Source organism: Phyllostomus hastatus, unplaced genomic scaffold, assembly GCF_019186645.2.
Source record: "Phyllostomus hastatus isolate PE091 unplaced genomic scaffold, TTU_PhHast_1.1 phas_contig_90, whole genome shotgun sequence".
NCBI lineage: Eukaryota > Metazoa > Chordata > Mammalia > Chiroptera > Phyllostomidae > Phyllostomus > Phyllostomus hastatus.
This window is the reverse complement of record NW_025333984.1, coordinates 4,825,976-4,847,444: the sequence shown is the minus strand read 5'-3', so window position 1 is coordinate 4,847,444 and position 21,469 is coordinate 4,825,976. Positions and strand designations below refer to the sequence as shown.

The following is a 21,469-nucleotide window of genomic DNA, read 5'->3' as shown; positions in this document are numbered from 1 at the left end:
TCCCTCATGCCTCTTGCTGGGGACCTGGCCTGCAACCCAGGCATGTGCCCTGACTAAGAATCGAACCACAACCCTTTGGTTCACAGGCCTGTGCTCAATCCACCGAGCTATGCCAGCCAGGGCGGATAGCATCTATTGATGGGGGCCTCCCTTGATGCCAGCACCAAATCTGTGCCCTCAATTCCAGAGTAACATTTCCCCAGGGCCCAACTGGCTCAGGGACAAACAGAACCTACTACATCTAGGACTATTGGCTTAATGGACACGCTACTGGACCTACTACCAGGAACTTTGGTAAAGCTAGCTTTGGGGGAAGGGTTTAGTGTAAATATGATGGGGATGGAGGGAGACAGGTTGACAGCAATAAACATAAGTAAGATGAAATTACTGTCTCCAGTCATATTCTTATGGAAAGAGGGTTGGGGGGACAGACAAGTCTTCTTCAAAGCTGGACTCAGCAAAATGTTCTCCATTGTCTTTTCAGGACCATCTGTCCCTTTCTTAAAGATGCTCAGTGTCTTTGACCCTGCTGACCTAAAGCTTCAGTTTGAAGCCCTCATTAGCTCTGCCTTTCCCACTAACCAGCCACCATCAGAGCTCAAGGTCTTGGGTCCACAGGCCTTGCTGGAGTCTAAGAGTTGGGAGTAGCTATTTCTCTCTTCCAAGAGCCTTGAAGACCTCTATCCCAGTAAGGAAGGGCCTGAACTGAGGGTTGTCCAGTGTCCAAGAAAGGGAACTTTACATTTAGCTGGACCTTTCTTCTGAGGCCACCTCTTCTTGGACTCTACCTTGTGCTCACTTGAAGCTACACCATCTCCTGGAGTGTAGGATAGAGACTAGAACCCCTGGCTTCCTTTGTTTCTGCCAGCATTAACTGCATGATGGAGGAAAAACTGGAGTGAGAGCTTCTATCAGGGTGAAAACAAGGCCACTCTGCTTCCAGGCTTTGTTCTCTGTTGTACTTGTTCCACTGCCATTAGTGGTTGTGAACCTTAGGAAACTTTAAGCATTATCCTCATCAAAGAAACAAGAAGGGCAATTTACAACAGCCAAGTGTTGGAAGCAACCTAGGTGCCCATCAGTAAATGAATGGATCAAAAAACTATGGTACATTTATACAATGGAATTCTATGCAGCAGAAAGAAAGAAGGAGCTCCTACCCTTTGCAACAGCATGGATGGAACTGGAAAGCATTATGCTAAGTGAAATTAGCCAGGCTGTGAAAGACAAATACCATATGATCTCACCTTTAACAGGAACCTAACCAACAAAACAAAGAAACAAGCAAAATATAACCAAAGACACTGAAATAGAGAACAGGCTGACAGTGTCCAGAGGGGAGAGGGGAGGGAATTTCAGGGGAAAAGGGGAAGGGTTTACAGGAACAAATATAAAGGACACATGGACAAAAACTAGGGGCGGGTGGAAATGGGAGGAAGGTGGGGAGGGCTGGGTGGGTGGGCTGGGATGTGAATAAAAGATAAAAAATTGTACTTGAACAACAATTAAAATAAAATTTAAACAAAAAGAAACAAGAAAGGACCCAAAAGAACTCAAAGCCCCAACAGTACTGAATAATGGTTGTGATTGAGTGAGTACTGACACATTTGCCAGGCACCAATCACTTTGCATTTCTTCTCTTATAATAATCATCATGCTATCCCCAAGGTAGGTACAATACCATCACCTCAGTTTACACAGGAGAAAACTGAGCATGAGGAAGAATGAAGAAGTTGAGTAGAGTCCCCTTAGTCATCTGGAAGTCAATGTGGCCCTCTGTAAGGCACCTTTGACACCATTTGACCCAGCCATTCCCCTCCAAGGATTCGAGCCACAGAAACAGCCACACAAGTACACACTGGTATATGGACAAAGACATTTGTGACAGCTTTGTCTATAAGACATTGAAAACAACATGAATAGGGAATTAGTTAGATGCATTATGGTCTGTTCACACAATTCCATGGAGTCATTAAACATGATGTTGTAGAAAAATATGTAATGACACACAGAAAATCTTCATCATTTTTTGTTGTTTAATTTTAAATTTAAAATTATACATAAAATGTACAAACATTCGTATTGTAAAAGAAATTCATGCTATATCATGGGGAAGAAGCAAGTGCTGAAATATTATTTATAGAGTGCTTCGATTTTTATTTAAGAAACAGAAAACATGCACAAGAATAAAGACCTAAAAGATCTGCACCAAATGGTAACCAGTGATGATCTTGTGAGGAGAGTGGGGTGGGATTGAAGCAGTAGTGGAGAGAAGTGTTCACTTCCTACATTCTTGTTTTATTTCAATTTCAAAAGTATCTGTTTATTTTAATATCTATTTTAAGGAAAAATATTTCAATTTAAACAAAAAAGAACCTTAAATGAGCATGCCCAAGCCTCTGGCCTCCAATTTGGGGTAGTAACAAAGTCATTATCCTCCTGCCTTTTGGCACAAGCTTCTGGAAAAATGGAGAATAGGGAGTGAATAATGCCCAAAGTGTTTAAATTCCCCCACACCCACACCAAGGGGACCACATCAGAGGAGATTCCCAAACTTTTCAAAACCCAGAGCAGCACCTATCTATTATGTCTAACTTGGGAAAACAAATATATCAGAAAAAGTCAGACTGAAAAGAGTATGTTTTGAGGTCTTTCCCTGGCCTGGGGAGGGGCTCAGGGTGGCGATTTCAGAGCTATCAGGCCCCAGTTTGGTCTGTAGGCTGAATACAGGCTCAAAGTAGGCAGTTCCACTAGGACTGTAATGATTGCAGGACTCTGGGAGGGGAAGGTGAAGAAGGGCATCAACTGCAGGCTTGGGCCTGAAGGGTCAAAAAGGCAGTGCCAGCTGGGGCTATAGCCCAGGGCTCACTGCTTTTCCTCAAGGCAGGGCTGACAGAACCTCCTTTCTAGCCCCATGGACATCTAGAAGATACTAAGTGACTCCTTGAGCTTAGCAAACCAAGATCTGATGTCCAAGATGCTAAGTCATCACACATGCAGACCTTACATCCCCACTCCCAGCCAGGGATGTCAGAGGCCCAGGCAGCTCTAGCCTCTCTAGTTCCCCTTGGAATAATAGGGGTAGACTGGTTCAAGAGGATGATGGGATTCTTCTCCCACCCATGGAGTCCTCCATGGCCTGGAGACAGCAAGAGGAGCTCCTCTAGGGCAGCTGAGGCCTAGCAGTTAGAAGTTAGTGCCCACCTGAGCTCAAGTCTTGGCTTTGTCACTCACTTAGCTGGGTCATTGTAGACAAGTCGCTTTACCTCCTTGAGCCTCATTTTTCACATCAATAAAGTGGGGATAACATAATTAGCCTCTAGAGGTTGTTACGAAGATTGAATGAACTAGGTGGTCAGTTTCACCTTGGACCCCAGGTTAGTGTAGTGATCAAGAGCAAAGGCTTTGAAGTTAAATTGTATTCAAATCTTGGCTCCACCACTTACTAGTTACCTGACTTCAGGTAATTATACATGTATACATTTCTTTTCTGTAAAATAAGAATAATGATCTATATCGCAATGTATAAATGTATTAAGTCAACACATTGCACACCTTAAACTTATGCCATGTTATATTTTAATTATATTTCAATTGAAATAATTTTAAAATATCAATTTAATTTAAAAATAATAATGATCTAATAATAGCTACTTCTTCAGATTGTTAGAGAAATAAATGAGATAGTGTTTATAAAGTTCCTTGCACACAGTGACAGTAAATGGTAGCTTTTGAACTTTTGTAACCTCCATGGTACTGAGCTCAAGACTGGGCATAAAGGCCCTGTTGATATGTACTGGTCTACACACAAACTTCTATAGCCTAGAGACACATTGATATCCAAGGTCCCAGATAGCACTGGGATTCAGACAGCATTGAGCACTGGTACTCAGAGAGGCTGGTGATGGAGAGAAAGCCCACCTAAGGAGCCCGGGGTGGCCTGGCCCTCCGTAGTTCAGAGCACGATGATCAACCCTGGACATTAGACTTATTCTAGGCAACTCCCTTGGACAGCCATGGGCTGCTAGAAGGAAGATAAAGGCCCGATTTAAGAAGAAAGATTTAGAGTCTAGCCAGCTCCTTCCCAATTCAAGGTTAGATGTGCCTTCTTCCTCCTGGGCAAGGAGAAACAGCTGGGGGCATGAGCATATCCCACCTGCACTATCGCCCCTCTCACTTGCTGCCTCTATTTCTCACAATCTTGCCTTAGACTTCTCCAGATAGTTTCTGATCAGCTCTCCCAAAATCCCACAATGAAGGCTCTTGCCTCCACAAATCCTCCAAAATCCTATAACAGCATGGTCTAACACAGGCCCCAGCCACTGTTTCCAGTTCTCAGCTATGCAGATCAATGCCCACGTTTTCCACATAAGTGATAGGCTACAGTGGGGCCATTAAAGACCAAGGACATTAAAACCAAAGCTAAAGGGTTTTTAAAGGGAAAAATGGGCACTGATCACTATAGTTTCAGTGACATTCAATACCTTCCCCCCTGCCAAGTCAGGAAATTCAAGATGAGGTATAAGGTTTCCCAGATGGGGAAAAGAAGTGGCTCTCCCACCTCCTTCACAATAGAGGCCACCTTAGCTTCTCACACAACTTCAGCCTCATTCTATATTATTCAGCCAACAACACAATCAAGTGGGAAGGAACTGCTTCCCCTCTAGACCCAGCCAAAACTCCTCCTCTAGGAAGGCCTTAAATAAACAGAATTCTATAGCACTTGATATGTAGGCTTCACCTTTTCCTATAATTTCACAGTTACCAATATAGCATTTGTATACCATTGCCTCTGGGACCTGCCAGGGATAGCGTCAGAACGAGCCCAGGGCAGTGGCCCTCACAAAGGGACAGCCAACTTGACTGTGGGAACCCGACAAGGCAACTTCCTGACTTCCTGTGCTAAAGAAACCCCACTATCAGTTCAATTTAAGTGCAGGAGTCTGGAAAGAGAGTTAAGAGATTTAAGTTTTAACCAAAACCCAAAATCGATTCCCATATCAACTTGACTATTTTTAGTAAGCCCTCCGTATGCCAAAAATGAAGAGATCATTGGTCAAATCAATCCAAAATGTATTAATATAAATATAAATCATTCTTGTTCTCAACTCACTTAGAAGAGAATGGTTGATTTCATTCAAGTGACATTTAGAGTTATTCAAACCCATTTATCTGTCTATTCATGGGTTATGCTGGAAAGCTCTCTGGACAGGGAGTCAAGTCATCTGGATTCTGATCTTGGTTCTACTAGTAACTGTCTATGTGACTTATGGTAAATCATAGTACTTAATTCGATGAGAGGGCAAGAGTGAATGCAAGTGGCATGCACTAGATGATCAGTATGCTCTTTTCAGTGATATCCAACAGAGCCCAGGTTTTATAACAATTAATCATCTTGTCTCTAATTTGAACAAAAAACTACAATGCTTTTAGCCATGTTAGAACGGCCAGGTAGCTGAAAATGGACAGGGGCAGCAGGCTTCAAGAAAGTGAAGGGGCACGGAATATTAGGGAGGTAATTCTACTCCAGGTTCCAGAGTTGTAAAATCACTTCTAAATCATGGCCCCCTCATTTCCTGCCTGGCACGTGGTGGAGTGTGAGCTATCAAGCTCTCATTTATTAACCAAGTAGAAAACCCTTTAATACCAGAAGGAAAATAAACACAGGATTTGGACAGTCAAGTTGCAGAGTACAAATGTCAAGAAACCTAAGGCAGAGGGGATGTGCAGAAAACATTTAAACTCATTATAAATGGAAGGGATAGAAATTAAGTGACACTGAGATACCAGTTTACAACTATCAAATTACAGATTGTTTAAATGAGGTGTGTTTAAATGTTTAAATGCTTCAATGAGACATGAAGCAAGCTCTATGAGACACTACTTGGCAGTACAAATTGGGACATCCTTCCTGTGAAGGAATTTGGCCATATATGTCAAAAGCCTTCCAAAGAACATCCCATTTGTTTCAGTAATTCTACTTTTAGGAATCTATCCTAAGGAAATAATCACAGATATGCCCATAGATAGAAAAGTTCATCACAATATTATTTACAATAATAAGAAATTGAGTACACAGGGCATGATGTGGATTTATTAGTCTGGTACATAAAAATTTAAAACCCACTCAGGTAAGAACACTCACATGGTAGTTTTCAAGCATGAAAATTGTCCTCTGAAACTATCATCATTTTTCTTCTTTATAGAAGGCTGCTAATTGGATTTTGGTAGTTCTTACCTCAAGAGAACTTGAATTATTTGGGGGAAAGTGCATTCAAAAGAAAATATCTTTCATATTCATGTTCAGAACCCAGCAACTTGGAGTCCAATTTTCAGTATTTTAACTACCTCAATAATACTGTGAATGTAAGATATTGGTATGGAGATCCCAAATTGAAACAACTGGTGCCTATGGTAATTTAATGTATTGTCAAATGTTTTTATTAATTGGTTTATATGTCACTCTTGTTACAGAATATGCCTTTTTAAAAAGCTTATAATAGTACTTTCCTGGTTTATATTTTTAAAAGCTAAAGAACACTGAGTTAATTTTGGAGGGGGGTGTAAAATAAAATAATTGGTTACTATTGCTGCATTGCTGCATACCCAGGGTGGGGTGGGTGAGGTGTTTGGAGAAGCAGAACTATTTTTTAAACATTAGCTCTTTGTATAAATATAACTCACAACTGCTAGCTTTGGGGGATGCAGGTGGGGGGAGTTAATGCGGGTTTCATTTTGTTTCACTTATTGATTAGTCTTTAAAGTAGGTCTTCTTTTTCTGAGATTAGGGTACCATCATTAAATATGTACTGTGAAGAGATTAATGATATGTATAAAGGGCTTTACCAAAGTCCACTAACTAAACACTATTCAAATACAGACTGCAAACCAAACTGTATCTGTTATGACATTAATTGCAGGTGGTGAGTAATGGCACTAAAGTCTACACCAATGCAATTAGATGAGTGCTATGCATTTAATTTTAAAATAAAACTGGTTTTCAATAAAAATATAAGAAATTGGAAACTTCTAAATGTCTGACAATTGGGGAAGGGTTATGCACATATTATGGAATCATTAAGAAATATTTTCAAATAATTTCTAATGATATGAAAAATGCTAAGTATAGAAGCCAGATTATAAAACTATATTCATAGTTAAATTCCAGTTATAAAATATGCATGTTTAAAAATATACATGCACCAAAAAAGACAAGAAAGAAATATACCAAAACATTAACAGTGATCATTATACCTTAGTAACTAGTTTATGAATGATTCTTAAAGATCTTATTATTTTCCCAATTTTCAATAATAGGAATGTGTTACTTTTGAGAAGCACATTACGGGTGTGAAGAGAGGAAGGTTTGTTTATTTTATAAGTTTTCCAAATATTTAGAAGTAGAAAAGAATACTTGAGATAATCCAGTCCAATGGTTCTCAACTCTATCAGCCCCAACCCTTCCTGGGTATATGCAATATTTTGTAATGCACCCTTTGCCATGCTAAAAGGAAATTCATAGTTAATATAACCTGCATATACATTTAATTTCCAGAAAAGCAATATAATAATATGCTAATATACTAATGATAATATAAAAAAGAAATAAATGGAAAGTGGTTTATAATAAAATAATATGTATTTCAATATGTAAATGCTTAAGCAAGACTATACTTAAAGATATAAGAAAGTAGTCAGATGTTTCCACTTATATATGTAGATTCACTGTGAATTCAACTGCTACAATGGAAGATTAATACAGGTATTATGTTGTATTGGCAACTTAAACACCCATGAATGGCACTGCTATTGGTGATATGATATTCAAAATTCACAACTCTTGGTAAAGTTTTGAACAAAATAAAGTACCATCTGCCCTCGATTTACACAAAGATTGCATTCCTGGAAATTCAGTGTATAATTAAAATTGTAAAAATATATTTTGTGTTTATCTGTGTAATAATTAGGCCTAGCTAATTACACTAGATTTTTCCACTTACAATGATGTCCTATATGCCATTCAAAAGTTTACAGATACATATTTCCAGTTCCCATTCCTCTTTCATGTTTACTCAAAACATGAAATGTACAATGACTCCTTTTTTTGTGAGATGAGCTTGCATCCTTTAAAACTAATGATACTCACAGTTTTAGCATTTGATAATATTTGTAAAACCTATCACTTAAGAACAACAAGCAGACCTGGCTGGTGTGGCTCAGTGGATTGAGTGCTGGCCTGCGAACTGAAGGGTCGCTGGTTCAATTCCTGGTCAGGGCACTGTGCCTGGGTTGTGGACTGGGTCCCTGGTTGGGGGTGTGTGAGAGGCAGCCAATCAGTGTATCTCTCACACATAAATGTTTCTCTCCCTTTCTTTCTCCCTTCCTTCCCCTCTTTCTAAAAATATATAAATAAAATCTTTAAAAAAGAAGAACAAGCAATTCCTAGAATGTATTCTCAAAACTGACACAAGTGCTTTTTAAATGATTAGAAACATTGCTCTTCTTTAACAGCACCAAGACATGGGAGCAAATTATCATTTTTAAACACCACTTACTGTGATCCCTTGATGATTTCCCCTCACCTGGCCCCAGCCTCAGGAGTATAAAATCAACTGAGCTGGAAGAAAAGGACTAATAGGGCCAGACCATGGGAAGAGGGATGGGGGCTAGGTTGCTAGATTACCCCTTGAGCCAATCCAAATGGTCCCAGAGGGGTACCAGATATAGGATAGGACCTTCTCTCTGCCCCACTAGGCTGAGAGACCTCTCAAAGTAAAGGGGTCAAAAGGTGGAGGACAGGACCAGTCACTCATGCTAGGCACAAGTAAAGAAATGAGGCAGAAGCAGAAAGAAGCAGACATCCCTGTATTTCTAAAACCATTCAAGTCTCCTTTGTTAATTCGTTCCCCCCCCCAAAAGAAAGATTTCTTTATTAGGAAATAGCAGAGAGCAAAAAACCCACCACACATACATATTTATAGGCTCACACATAAGTGCAGAGATTTACATATTAAATTGCATTAAGTTAGAAAATAGATTTAAAAACAAAATACTTTTTCTTTCTCCAGTAAAGTAAAGCAATTTGGTCAGTAGGAAAGGAGATTTAGGGGTAATGGAAGGAAGGTTAGGGCAGGAAGAATGGAATTTAGCTGCTATACAATTAGAACCCACCACTTGCCACTGGGGGAAAAAAAGGAAAGGGGGAGTAGATGCTGTCTGTTAGGGAGAGGAGGGCACCAAAGCCAAATGGACATGAAGAAATAGCCATAAATAGCCAAAGTTCACCAACCCCCAGAGGCTTTGAACCTGTGCCAACCATCCTTGTCTGGGGAAGTAGGAAACTTAAGGAATGCAAAGGAAGGGAAGAGGTGGAAAGAATGTATGCCATTGAAAGGACCAATTCTCCAATCTCCCCTCTGATCAGAACTCAGATGAAGGACAGTCCAGGGGGGTGCATGGTATGAATTGAATAGATCTTCTGGCCAAGGTCTTAAGTATAGAAGATTTATACAGGTAAAGAAAGAGGACAAGGAGTATAAAGCAGAAACCTAAAAAACATTATTTCATACTAGAGATATGAGATTTCCATGTTGACTTTCACCTTAGAAAGAGAAAGCTCCTCTGATTGGCCTAAGGGTCAGCAGAAGAGTGGTTGAGGTAAATTAAGGGAGTAGAAAAATCCAACCTAATCCAGGAGAGGAGATGGGCTGACACAGGATGGGCTGAGAAGTAACTGAAAAGGCATTCATCTCAGTGACAGGTTAACTGGAAAAATCTAATAGCTTCCAAACTCCCCAGGCTTGGCCTTATTTTGAACTAACTAAAATGTAACTACAAGGACAAACTAAGAGCCAGGAAGAGAATTTCTGGTAAAGTAGAGGCAGAGAAGAGAGGAATCCGAGTTAGAGTCAGTGTGTCTCTGTCTCTGTCTCTGTCTCTGTATCTCTCTCAATTGCTAAATTCAAACTCTGCTATAAGGAAAACAGAAAGACGTAGAGAAAAATCTGGAAGCAGCCAAATTTCATTAATTCTGATTAACTGGAAAGAGTAAGACAGGGATTTGTAAGGAGTCTTGATTATAGACCATTTAAAATGAAATATATACGATCACTTATAAAAGATCACTAACAAAGTATTTCCCGGGGGAGGTCCTGATAAGCCTGCTTTAATAACCAAGACGTCTACAATTAACAGCATCCATCTGTATAAACACAATATCTCAATAAAAAACTTGTTCTCTTAAGTTAATATATCTCCCGACACTCCCCATCTTGCTAACACTGTATATTGCCTTGAAAGCCCTTTCTTTATAGTCCAGTATAAGGTAAGCTTTGGCCCAGAGTGTAGTAGTGATCAATGGAGAGTTTGGGAGCTATCGGTCCAACCCAAGGGTCCTCCGGAAAAATGAAAGTATAGGTAGTAACTAGCAACCCCTTCAACCCCCACCCCATCCCCACCCTACCACACAAAGATACACACCCCCATGATGATTCTTGAAATATAAGGGGGAAGGAGGAGGCAGGCAGTTTACATTAGACACAGTTTAATCAACTCCAAATAGATTAAAAGTTCTGATTTACACTTCTCCCTCCCCATAAGTCATCCAGATAGGACCCTGACTTAGAAAGAGAAAAACACAGGTGCTCTAGGAAATATAGCCACATATAATACATAAATCTTCTTCCCTGAAATAGAGCAGGTCCTGAGCAGAGCTGATGGGGGGGTTCATAGAGCACCCCCAGGGTGAAGTGGCTCTGGGACTCTGCAGGTGGAAGTGCTGGAAGAGTGAAGCTTGGCAGAAGCCCCCGGTGTGGTTATCAAGCCCGAGGTGGGCCAAGGCCTTAGAGTGGGTTACCCAGGAGGGCAACAGTGCTGGGCTTTCCCTCCTCACTCAGCCAAGGCCTAATGGAAGTACTAGTTGCCTTTTTGTTTTCTTTTTTGAGTGGACAGAGGGAGAGGAGAGGAGAGGAGAGGAGAGGAGAGGAGAGGAGAGCCTCTCTGTGCCTTGGTTTCCCCTTTTGTGCATTCAGGGCCTCTTCAGGCCTTACACAGGGAATATAGAGGGGAGGGGTAGTGTTTAAATGAGCACTCAGAATTCCTCAGGAAAGGAACTGCCAAAGTGCAGACTTTTATTACTGCCATTCTTGCTCTTAATGGGAGCAAGAGTCAAGAAAAAAATGAAAAGGGGCTAATGAGAAAGGAGGAGAGATGAGACAGAGAGTGCAAAGGGTGATGCTGTTGGCAACTCATAAACTCTTACTGAAAATGGTACAGGTATTAAAAAGTTTCTGGGTAATCTATAAGAAATGTAAATTGTTATCTATCTGCAAATACTTACATATATCTAATTGGGGAAAAGTGGGGCTTGGGAATTAGAGAGTGGACAGTGGAGAAAGAAGAAACTACATGAATAAATACAAGTGGAAGCTACTTGATCCACTTCTGAAAGGATTTGTTGGCAATGGTGGCACTTTGTAGCCAGGAGAATCCTCCAGTCCCACTCACTATCTTCTTAAATTCAGAAGATCCCAAGAATCCAGTTAGGATTCCCCTGCCAGAGTTCTCTGTGATCACCTCTTATGTCATGCAGCAGCTGGAGAGGACTGAGCCAGTCTCAAGAACCTTTAACCCCAGAATTTGACCAACCACCCCAAGCAGGAGAGCTAAGATCTGGAAGAAAGAAAGGAGAGTTCAAGGAGATTCCGTGGCTGAGGCTGTGAAAGACTAGTGTCAGGGCCTAAGAGACCCATTAGTCCAGTTACCAGAGGTCACTGACATCTTCTGTGACTGCCTTGAGCTCATAATTAAAAAAAAAAAAAACTTGCAGCAAGAAAATGCCAGTGTGCCATTGGGTGATAAAGACCAAAGAAAAACACCTTACTTGTTCTCTGTCTCAGATTTATCTTCTCCCTTTAAATCTCTCACAGCCCTAATTAAACAAACAAAAGTCTGTTCCATAGACAGGCTACTTCTCAGCTTTAGCCACCTCTTGTGGTGGCTCTGGGGGTTCTGGGGGTGGCATCTCTTCAGGTGTGCTGGTGTCCTCCAGCATCTCATTTGAGCTCAGATGTTCTGTTAGGGCCTGAGAAGGAAAAGACATCAAATTCAATATAAAGCTCATCTTCAAAATTCAAATACAGATAATCAGTAGACACTGAGCCTTTCCTCTGAACTCATCAACCCACACTGATGTTATAGGTATATAACCACCAACACCAAACACAGAACCAAGACCCAAATATTATTGTCTTCTCAGCAGAGTGCAACTGATATTTATTTGAGTTCTTAACTACTGTGCAGAGATGCTTCCATTATTATTCATAATAATAACAATGACCACAAATAATTACACAAGCATTTCTCCTTCACAACAGAATGTTATAATGTACCATACTTGCCTAACAAGGCCTGACCCAGTAGCTCTCAATCTTGTTTCTGCCCTAACATTCGGTTCTCTAGAACAGTAATTCTAAATCAAAGAGGGTAGGGTGGCAAATTTTTCAAATGATATATGTGGTTTCAAAATGCCCCCAGAGTGATTCTAAAATATCACCCTTCCCCACATTCAACTGAGAATCACTAACCTAAATTGTTATGATTTAAGACCAGACTTATCAGAAACATGATATTCAAAATGAATATAATAATGTACAAAAAATGGGTTTGCTGTAATTCAAAAAAGAAAATTGAAAATTTAGGAAAAGCACAGTAAAGAACAATTATCTACCTTACAAAAAGCATTCACTTAAAAGTAAGATTCTTTTTTATGTATTTATTTCTTTATTGAATGCATTGAGGTGACACTGGTTCGCAAAACCATACAGGTTGCAAGTGTACAACTCAATAAAACATCATGTACACACTGCATTGTGCACCCATCACCCTAAGCAAAGTCTCTTTCCATCCCTATTTTCCCCACTTTTGCCCACCTCCACCTACCCACAACCCCCCTTTTCCTCTGGTATCACCACACTGTTGTCTGTCACCACATTGTTTTCTGTGTCTATATGTTTATGTATATATACACATGCACACAAAGTCTAGCCACTGTTGATGTAATGAGATTGGTTTGTGCAACATTGATGTATCCTGGCAGCCAAGAAGAGTGGACAGGAATGAGCATGCATGAACAGTGATGACTTCACTATACTAGTCAGTGGGGGCAGTAGATACCGTTGAGTGAGCATGTGTACTGTGTGGTCATTATATTCACAATGACTGAGTACAGCTATGACTCTGCATCAAATTTTGTGTTAAGCTTGATCATTCCTCCATAGAAACTATTCAGATGATTCAGAAGACCACAGTTATGGGCAACTGGTGATTGGCAGCTTCAGCACAACAATGCACCCACTCATGCATCACGCTCATGTAGAGTGTTTTGGCAAAACATCAAATCACCCAGGTGATTCAGCCCCCCTACAGCCCAGATTTGGTGCCGTGTGACTTCTGGCTTTTCCCAAAACTAAAGTCACCTTTCAAAGGGAAGAGATTTCAGACCATTGAAGAGATTCTGGAAAATATGACAGGGCAGCTGATGGTGATTGGGAGAACTGTGTGAGGTCCCAAGGTGCCTATTTTGAAGGGGACTGAGGCATCATTGTCCTTATTGTCATACGTATAATGTTTCCTATATATTCTTCAATAAATGTCTCTATTTTTCATATTATATGGATGGATATTTGATAGACCATATATATAGTGTGTGTGTATAGACTATATATATATAATATATATATATAGTTTTTGCTTAATCCCTTCACCTTGTTTTAACCAATTCTCTGACCTCTCTGCCTTCTGACAGCTGTCAGTCTTTTCCATGTATCCATATCTGTTTCTATTTTGTTCATCAGTTTATTTTGTTCATTAGCTTCCACATATAAGCAAAATCATATGCTACTTGTCGTTCTCTGACTGGCTTATTTCACTTAGCTTAATAATCTCCAGGTCCATTCATGTTGTTGGAACAGATAAGAGTTCTTTCTTTTTATGAGCAAGTAGTATTCCATTGTGTAAATGTGCCATTGCTTTTTTATCTACTCAGCTACTAATGGGCACTTGGGTTGTTACCACATCTTGGCTATTGCAAATAATGCTGCAATGAACATAGGTGCACATATATTGTTTTGAATGAGTGTTTTGGGTTTCTTAGGATATATTCCCAGAAGTGGGATCACTGGGTCAAAAGCCAGTTCCATTTTCAATTTTCTGAGGAAACTCTACAATGTTTTCCACAATGGCTGCACCAGTCTGCATTTCCTCCAACCATGCAAAAGGGTTCCCTTTTCTCCACATTCTTGCCAGCACTTGTTTGTTGATTTATTGATGGTAGCCATTCTGACAGGGGTAAAGTGATATCTCATTGTGGTTTTAATCTGCATTTCTCTAACAATTAGTCACAGTGAGAATTTCTTTTTTTCATATGTCTATGGGCCATCTGTATGTCTTCTTTGGAGAAGTGTCTATTCAGGTCCTTTGCCCATTTTTAATTTTTAATTTTTAAAAATATTTTATTTATTTATTTTTAGAGAGAGGGAAAGGGAGGGAGGAAAGAGAGACAAACATCAACTTATGGTTGCCTCTCACGCACCCCCTACTGGGGACCTGGCCCTTAACCCAGTCATGTGCCTTGACTGGGAACCGAACCACTGACTCTTTGGTTCACAGGCTGGCACTCAGTCCACTGAGCCACACTGACCAGGGCTGAATAAATAGAGAATAAGGTTGGATAACTCACAATTCTTAATTTCAAAACTTAACACAACAATATAGTAACAAAGACAGTTTGGTACTGGCAATAAGAATAGACATATTGATCAATGGAGTGAGATTAAGAGTCCAGAAACAAACTCACATTTACAGTCAATTGATTTTTGACAAGGGTGTGATGACAATTCAATGGAGAAAGAATAGTCTTTTCAACAAATGGTACTGAGACAACTGGATAGCCATATGCAAAGGAAAGAATTTGGATCCCCTTTCTCTCATCATATATAAAAATTAACTCAAAATGGATTGAAGACCTAAATGAAAGAGCTAAAACTACAAAACTTTTAGAAAAAAACAGAGGCATAAATCTTCAAGATCTTGGATTAGGCAACTGTCTCTTAGATCTGAGCCCAAAAGCACAATAACAACAGCAAAAAAGATAAATTGGAATCAAAATGTAAACCTTTTTTTAAAAGATTTTATTTATTTATCTTTAGAGAGAGGGGAAGGTGATGTAGACACCAGCCTGCAGTGTCCACAGCGTTATGGATGAAATGAGACAAATTCACATGGATTACCAAGTCCTTTGGAGGAAAAGGGACAGCATGGCCACTCTCTCAAGGGGAGAGTGCCTACCCTTGCCTTAACAGACTTTTATTGGCTTTCTAATGGCATACATCAAAGAAGGTTTTCATTCATTATACTTAGGCTTGCTTTAAGTAATCACTTTTTACGGATAGCAATGGAAAGGACGTTATTGATTACTTCTTACAGATTAACAAAGAAAAAATGCTGCAAATGCAAGGGAACGATAAGAGTAATTTGTCTGGTTATACTTTAGTCCTTGGGAGAATAAGGACTAAAGGACTAATAGGACTAAATTAGCATAGACTTTAGGAAGTTACTTTAAAGATATGCAGCATTTGCTGCCTCAACTCAGGGTGAGAGAGTTTTAGCAAGAGCAAGTCACAAAGCAGCCTAGGTATAATGCAGGCCTGATTTCCCACAGGAGAACCAATCCATGGGTTTGGCTCCTGCATGCCACAAGGGACCTATTGGGCTTTTCAATAGGGCTGAGCTACAATTGCCATTGACAGATTAGTTCACTGCAGGAAAGGAAGCAGAAAGAGAGGAAAACATCAGTGTGTGGTTGTCTCTCATGCACCCCCTACTGGGGACCTGGCCCACAACCCAGGCATGTGCACTGACTAGGGATCAAACCCACGACCCTTTGCATCACAGTCTGGCACTCAATCCACTGAGCCACACCAGCCAGGGCAAAATTTAAACCTTTTAAAGGGCACCATCAAAAAAGTGAACAGACAACCCACAGAATGGGAGAAAATATTTGCAAGTCATATATCTGATAAAAGACTTGTATATAAAATATACCATGTATTCTTACCACTCAGTAATAATATAAAAAACCCAAGCAACCCAAATGGACAAAAGATCTGAATAGACGCTTCTCCAGAGAAGATATATAAATGACCAATATGCTCATGAAAAGATATTCAACATCATTAGTCATCATGGAAATGCAAATTAAAACCACTATGATATACTACTTCACACCCACTGGGATGGCTAAATGTCAGAAAATGAGTGATACCGAGGATGTGGAGAAATTAACTTTCTTTTTTTTTTTAATTTTATTGTTGCTAAAGTACAGTTGTCTGCATTTTCCCCATAATACTCCCCCCACCCCAGCCATCCCCAACTTCCTCCCTCGATTCCACCCTCCTCGGTTCCACCCTCCTCGGTTTTGTCCATGTGTCCTTTATAGTTGTTCCTGCAATTAGAACCCTAATACACTACTGATGGGGATGTAAAATGGTGCAGTCACTTTGGAAGAACAGTCTAGCAGTGCCTCAAAAGGTTAAACAGAGTCATTATATGGCCCAGTAATTTCAGTCCCACATGTAGAGCTAAACAAAACGAAAACATATATTTCCATGCAAAAATTTGCACGTGAACAGTCATAGCGGCATTATTCATAACAACTGAAAAGTCTGCTGATTGGTGAATGGATAGACACAATGTGGTCTATTCATATGATGAAATATTATTCAGCCAGAGGGGTGGAAGTGGGAAAAAGGGGGATAAATAGAGATAGAAAGAGACCTGATTTTGGGTCGTGAGCTCATGATGCAGTATGAAGATGGTGTTTCATTGATTTGTACAGTTGAAACCCATATGGTTTTATTAACTAATATCACCCCACTAAATTCAATAAAAAATATTATTCAGCTATATAAAATAATGAACTACTGCTACGTGCTACAACATGGATGAACCTTGAAAATATTATGCTAAATGAAAGAAACCAGTCATAAAGAACCACATGTTATATGATTCCATTTTTACAAAATTTACAGAAGAAGCCAATGTATAGCAAAAAAAAAAAAAAAAAGTACATTAGTAGTTTCCCAGAGATGGGACTAAGTGAACTAGGGAGAAAGAGAGAGTAACTGCTAATGGGTACAGGGTTTTTTGAGGGGCTAATGAAATGTTTTTAAAATTGATTTTTGGCATAACTATATAACTATAAATATACTACAAACGAGTGAATCATACAGTTTAAATAGGGAATTTATGGTATGCAAATTATATTTCAATAAAGCTATTATTTTAAAATTTTTCCAATAATAAACTTTTATGAACATACTTTATTAAGTACATCTTGAGCAGGACAGCTGGGAGAGTTCCCACAACATCTGCATATTCCAGTGAGGAAGCCCACTTCTACCAGGGTATCTACACCACTAACTCCAGCCCACTCCCCAACCCCTATGTTTGCTCTTACAGCACTTTATGCTCCCCTAATCAAGGCACTTTTCACGACATGGAGCAACAGCCTGTTCGTCTGCTCTCTTGTCCCTACTAGACAATAAGTTCCTTGAGAGCAGGGACATGGTTTGCCTTGTTCACTGGCATATCGCACATCTAGCACAATGACTGGCACAGAATGTCAAAAAAATGACTAGGTTCTAATCTACCTCAAGGGCACCAAGATCTAAGGCAATGTCAGAGCAGAAGCAGAGGCAGGGAAGCTGGAGTAATTGGACACAAAATTGCCTAATTATATCTCTTAAGGTATAAATTTAGCCTGAACCCTCCATCACCAGCTTAGCCTTAAATTATTCAAGTTAGGAACACTTACTGGGCTCTGTGGCAAGAGGCTGCTACTGGTCTCTTGAGTACTAGGAGGTCGACTTCCACTTTCCTCCAATGGCAAAATACCCCTTCGATCCAGCACACTGAAGGAAATAGGACAGTTAATAAAACACTTCACATTTACCCCTCCAGCCACCCACCCACAGAACACTGCTGTGCGTACTGGAAAACATAAACCTGCCATTTGACAATCTAGTCTGATCCTAGCACACGCCTCCTATCTTCCACAAATCAGGGAACAATACATTAACTGGGGGGAGGGGAATGAAATAAAAATGAAAGGTCATCCCTTCAAAACAACCAGTCTGAGGTCTATGTATGGTCCATGTAGATATGGCATGAAGGTACAATCCCTGGAAAGACTGATTTGACACCAGGAGGTCACATTCAGAATAAGGCATCACACCAGGTAAAAGGATGGGGTTGAGCTGCTTGTCCCAAGAGTGCCAGGACCTTCTAGTCCCCTGAGTACCTGGGAGGCAAGGGGCCACACAACACTTCACAGCAGTTCTTCACAATGTTTCCATGGCTGTAGGGATTCTGGACACGATTCTTCCCTGTCCATGAGCCTTTGATCTGCAAGATAAAAGCCAAGGCTTACATTGAAAATTATGTTGAAGAAATACATGCAGCATGGGAAGATGAAAAAGTTGTGGAGATAGATGATGGTAATGGTTGCACAACATCATGAATGCACTTAATGCCACTGAATTATACGCTTAAAAATGGTTAAGATGGTACATTATATATAATGAGTATCTTACCACAATCTAAAAAAACAAACACAATGCAGAGCCATGAGAAAATGTCCACAATAGAGTGAAAAAAAGAAGATAATTCATTTTCATTTAAAAATATGAAATATACTGATGAATAAAATAGGAAGAGTCATGGATACATGGAATAGACAGGCAACTGTCAAAGGAGAGAGGGGAGGGGGAAGTGGATGAAAGAAGGTGAAAGGATTGACCAAAGAACATATATGCATGACCCATGGACACACACAATAGTGTGATGGTGGCTAAAGGGAAGGGGGTGGGGCAAGGGCTGGGTGGAACTGAAAAAGGGAAGTGGGGAATGGGGATATCTGTAATAGTGTAACCAGTAAAAATAAAATAAAAAAATAAAAATAGAAAATATATATATCCACATAAACAAACATGGGAACAAGTCTAGAAGACTATAAATCATACCATTAACAATAGTTATGTATAGGAGATAAAGTTACAGGGACTTATTTGCTATTTTTTGCTTATCTGTATTTTCTAATTTTCTGCAGTGAACATGGATTAATTGGTAACTTTTAAAAAGCAAGGATTTATTCAGTGTACCTGTTCTTGTCAATTCCAAATCTAGGGACATCAACTAGCCTTTAAAGATCTACAAATAGCCAAAGACTTTGTACCCCCTCCTCCCAACCATTCAACCTCTTCTTCCTAAGGCTCTACAGGCATTCAGCTCCAAACAAAACAGTCTACTTTCTCTTCCACACATCAGATTTAACAATCTCCCACACCAGGTTTCTGCCTGCCTTGACTTCCTAGGCCCTGGAGACTCAGTTCTCTAACAGGCAACAAGAGAATAGGCTTTGGGGAAAAGAAGAATATGTGATGAGGAGATGGGAAAGTTGACTCACGTCTTCATTGGTTGTCTGGTTGAGAGCCACAAGGAAAGTGTGAAATCCAGTCAGTCCCACGACGGACCAGAGTGTGAAGAAGCAAATGAGTACTTCTAGAACAGTGAGGTGATGTTAAGGAATGTTGAAGAAGCCACAAAAGCAGACCTTCAGCCCTTCTCATGACATCAATCATACCATCTTTTCCTCTCAGAACATATATTACAAATGGCCAAGTATCCATATATAGGAGATGAATTCTTTTTTAAAGATTTTATGTAATTTTTAGAGAGAGGGCAAGGGAGGGACAAAGAGAGGGGGAGAAACATCAATGTATGGATGCCTCTCACACGCCCCCTACTGGGGACCTGGCCCATAACCCAAGCATGTGCCCTGAGCTGGAATCAGACTAGCAACCCTTTGGTTCGCAGGCCGGCACTCAATCCACTGAGTCACACCAGCCAGGGCCTATAACAAATGAGTTCTACACTCACTGAGTACATCCCTTATGACAGGTAAAGGACTTCTGTCTATTCACTATGAGTAACTCTAACGTCTCTAGTGTATTTAAGTGTTTCTCTGTTTTTTCATCATTAGCCTTTTTAAGGGGATGTTTAGGAGAGGGCCAAAGCTAAATGATGGCTGTCACTGTCAATGGAAAATGCATCAAAAAATAAACTTCATAAATGAAAACTTAGTGGGAAAAACAGGATGTGATTCATAGAAATCCCATCTGAATCTCCTTTTCAGAAATGCAACTACTGTACAAAATCAGCCTTAGCTGTAACATGAAGGTAGACTTCCAGCAAGTTACATAAGCAGTTATTATTGAGGCAAAGACAGCCCCCTAGATGAGGCAGGGTTGAGCATAGGATCAGAAGGAATTGGAAGGGAGGCAGTAGAGAAGGGGGTAAAGAAAGAACCACCCTTTAAGTCCTGGCCATCTTCCATTCTAGTTACTACCACTAAGGCTACATTTTTTTAAAATTTTAGACTTTGGCACTCTCTGACATCTGAAAAATGAGATGATGGGAAAACTGCAGAGAGAAAGCATGCTAGAAAGTAGTTAAGAGGGATTTACAGGGACATACTGCCAGGGGAGGATATGTTCCAGGAGTTTCTTTCAACGTCTCCAGAAAGCCAATTTTCAAAGATTCTATGAAATTGGAAGGAGGAGTAGAGAAAAAAAATTAGTGACTTTAGTTTAAAAAAAAACAAAACGCACACTTATCCTAGTCTTTACTCACTTCTTTTCTTCCCTATCCCTTGTTACAAGCTGGCAAGAGATAGGCCCTCATTCAGACAAGGGACTCACATTCCCAAACAGGTAGTCTCTTGACTAAAGGGTTCACATCTCCAATGCAGGACCTGGCACTGATCTAGACATTTGGGCAGAAACCAAGCATCTGGCTCCCCTCCCTTTTCCTTAGCCTGCAACAATGGGTATGGAGGGAGATATTCATTCATAGATGAAATAGATCAGAAATATCCAAGAAAAATCCTCTCTCCCCACTGATCCATGTCCTCCCTTGTTCAAAATCCAACTGAGACCTCATAACTTCCCAGGAAGCTGTATTGATCAAGACCACTCCTTTTATTCCACACCCCATCTGCCCTTATTTGTTACCTGCTAATTTCTGTGTGTTTATGTGCACATGCACACACATGGGTGTGTATTTTCTATCTCCCAAAGTAAACCATAAACTACGAAAAGGCATTTCTCTGGTACAACCTTCTACCACCTGGCACAGGGCAGGTTTTACAAGGCAGAAGAAGAAAAGATGCAAACAGCTGAAATACATCCCTAACTTTTGGGATCACCTAAAAAAATGCTCAGTACTCTGGGTATAGACCAGTTATTATGACCCTGTTCCCCAGCAGAGGGTCAGTGAGAAGGCCAACATTACTCAGTAAACATTGACTGATGTGAACAGACAGTAGTGCTCATTTCTAACTGGTCCTAAAGCA

General features: G+C 40.1%; 1 protein-coding gene across 2 annotated transcripts in view; it reads right to left on the bottom strand.

The window, feature by feature from the left end:
• Positions 1 to 10,526: 10,526 nt before the first annotated feature.
• ZDHHC9 (zinc finger DHHC-type palmitoyltransferase 9) overlaps positions 10,527 to 21,469 on the bottom strand; it is a 36,402-nt gene continuing 25,459 nt past the window's right edge. The window contains exons 6-10 of one of the 2 annotated variants that reach the window (XM_045852199.1): positions 20,609 to 20,657; positions 19,523 to 19,625; positions 18,359 to 18,462; positions 17,873 to 17,969; positions 10,527 to 12,082 (exon numbers count right to left, since the gene is read on the bottom strand). In XM_045852199.1, the coding sequence (XP_045708155.1) occupies positions 11,966 to 12,082; positions 17,873 to 17,969; positions 18,359 to 18,462; positions 19,523 to 19,625; positions 20,609 to 20,657 (470 nt within the window). In that variant the 3' untranslated portion in view covers positions 10,527 to 11,965. Of the gene's footprint in view, positions 12,083 to 17,872; positions 17,970 to 18,358; positions 18,463 to 19,522; positions 19,626 to 20,592; positions 20,658 to 21,469 lie in introns of both variants that reach the window. The other variant, XM_045852200.1, reaches the window with a different exon arrangement.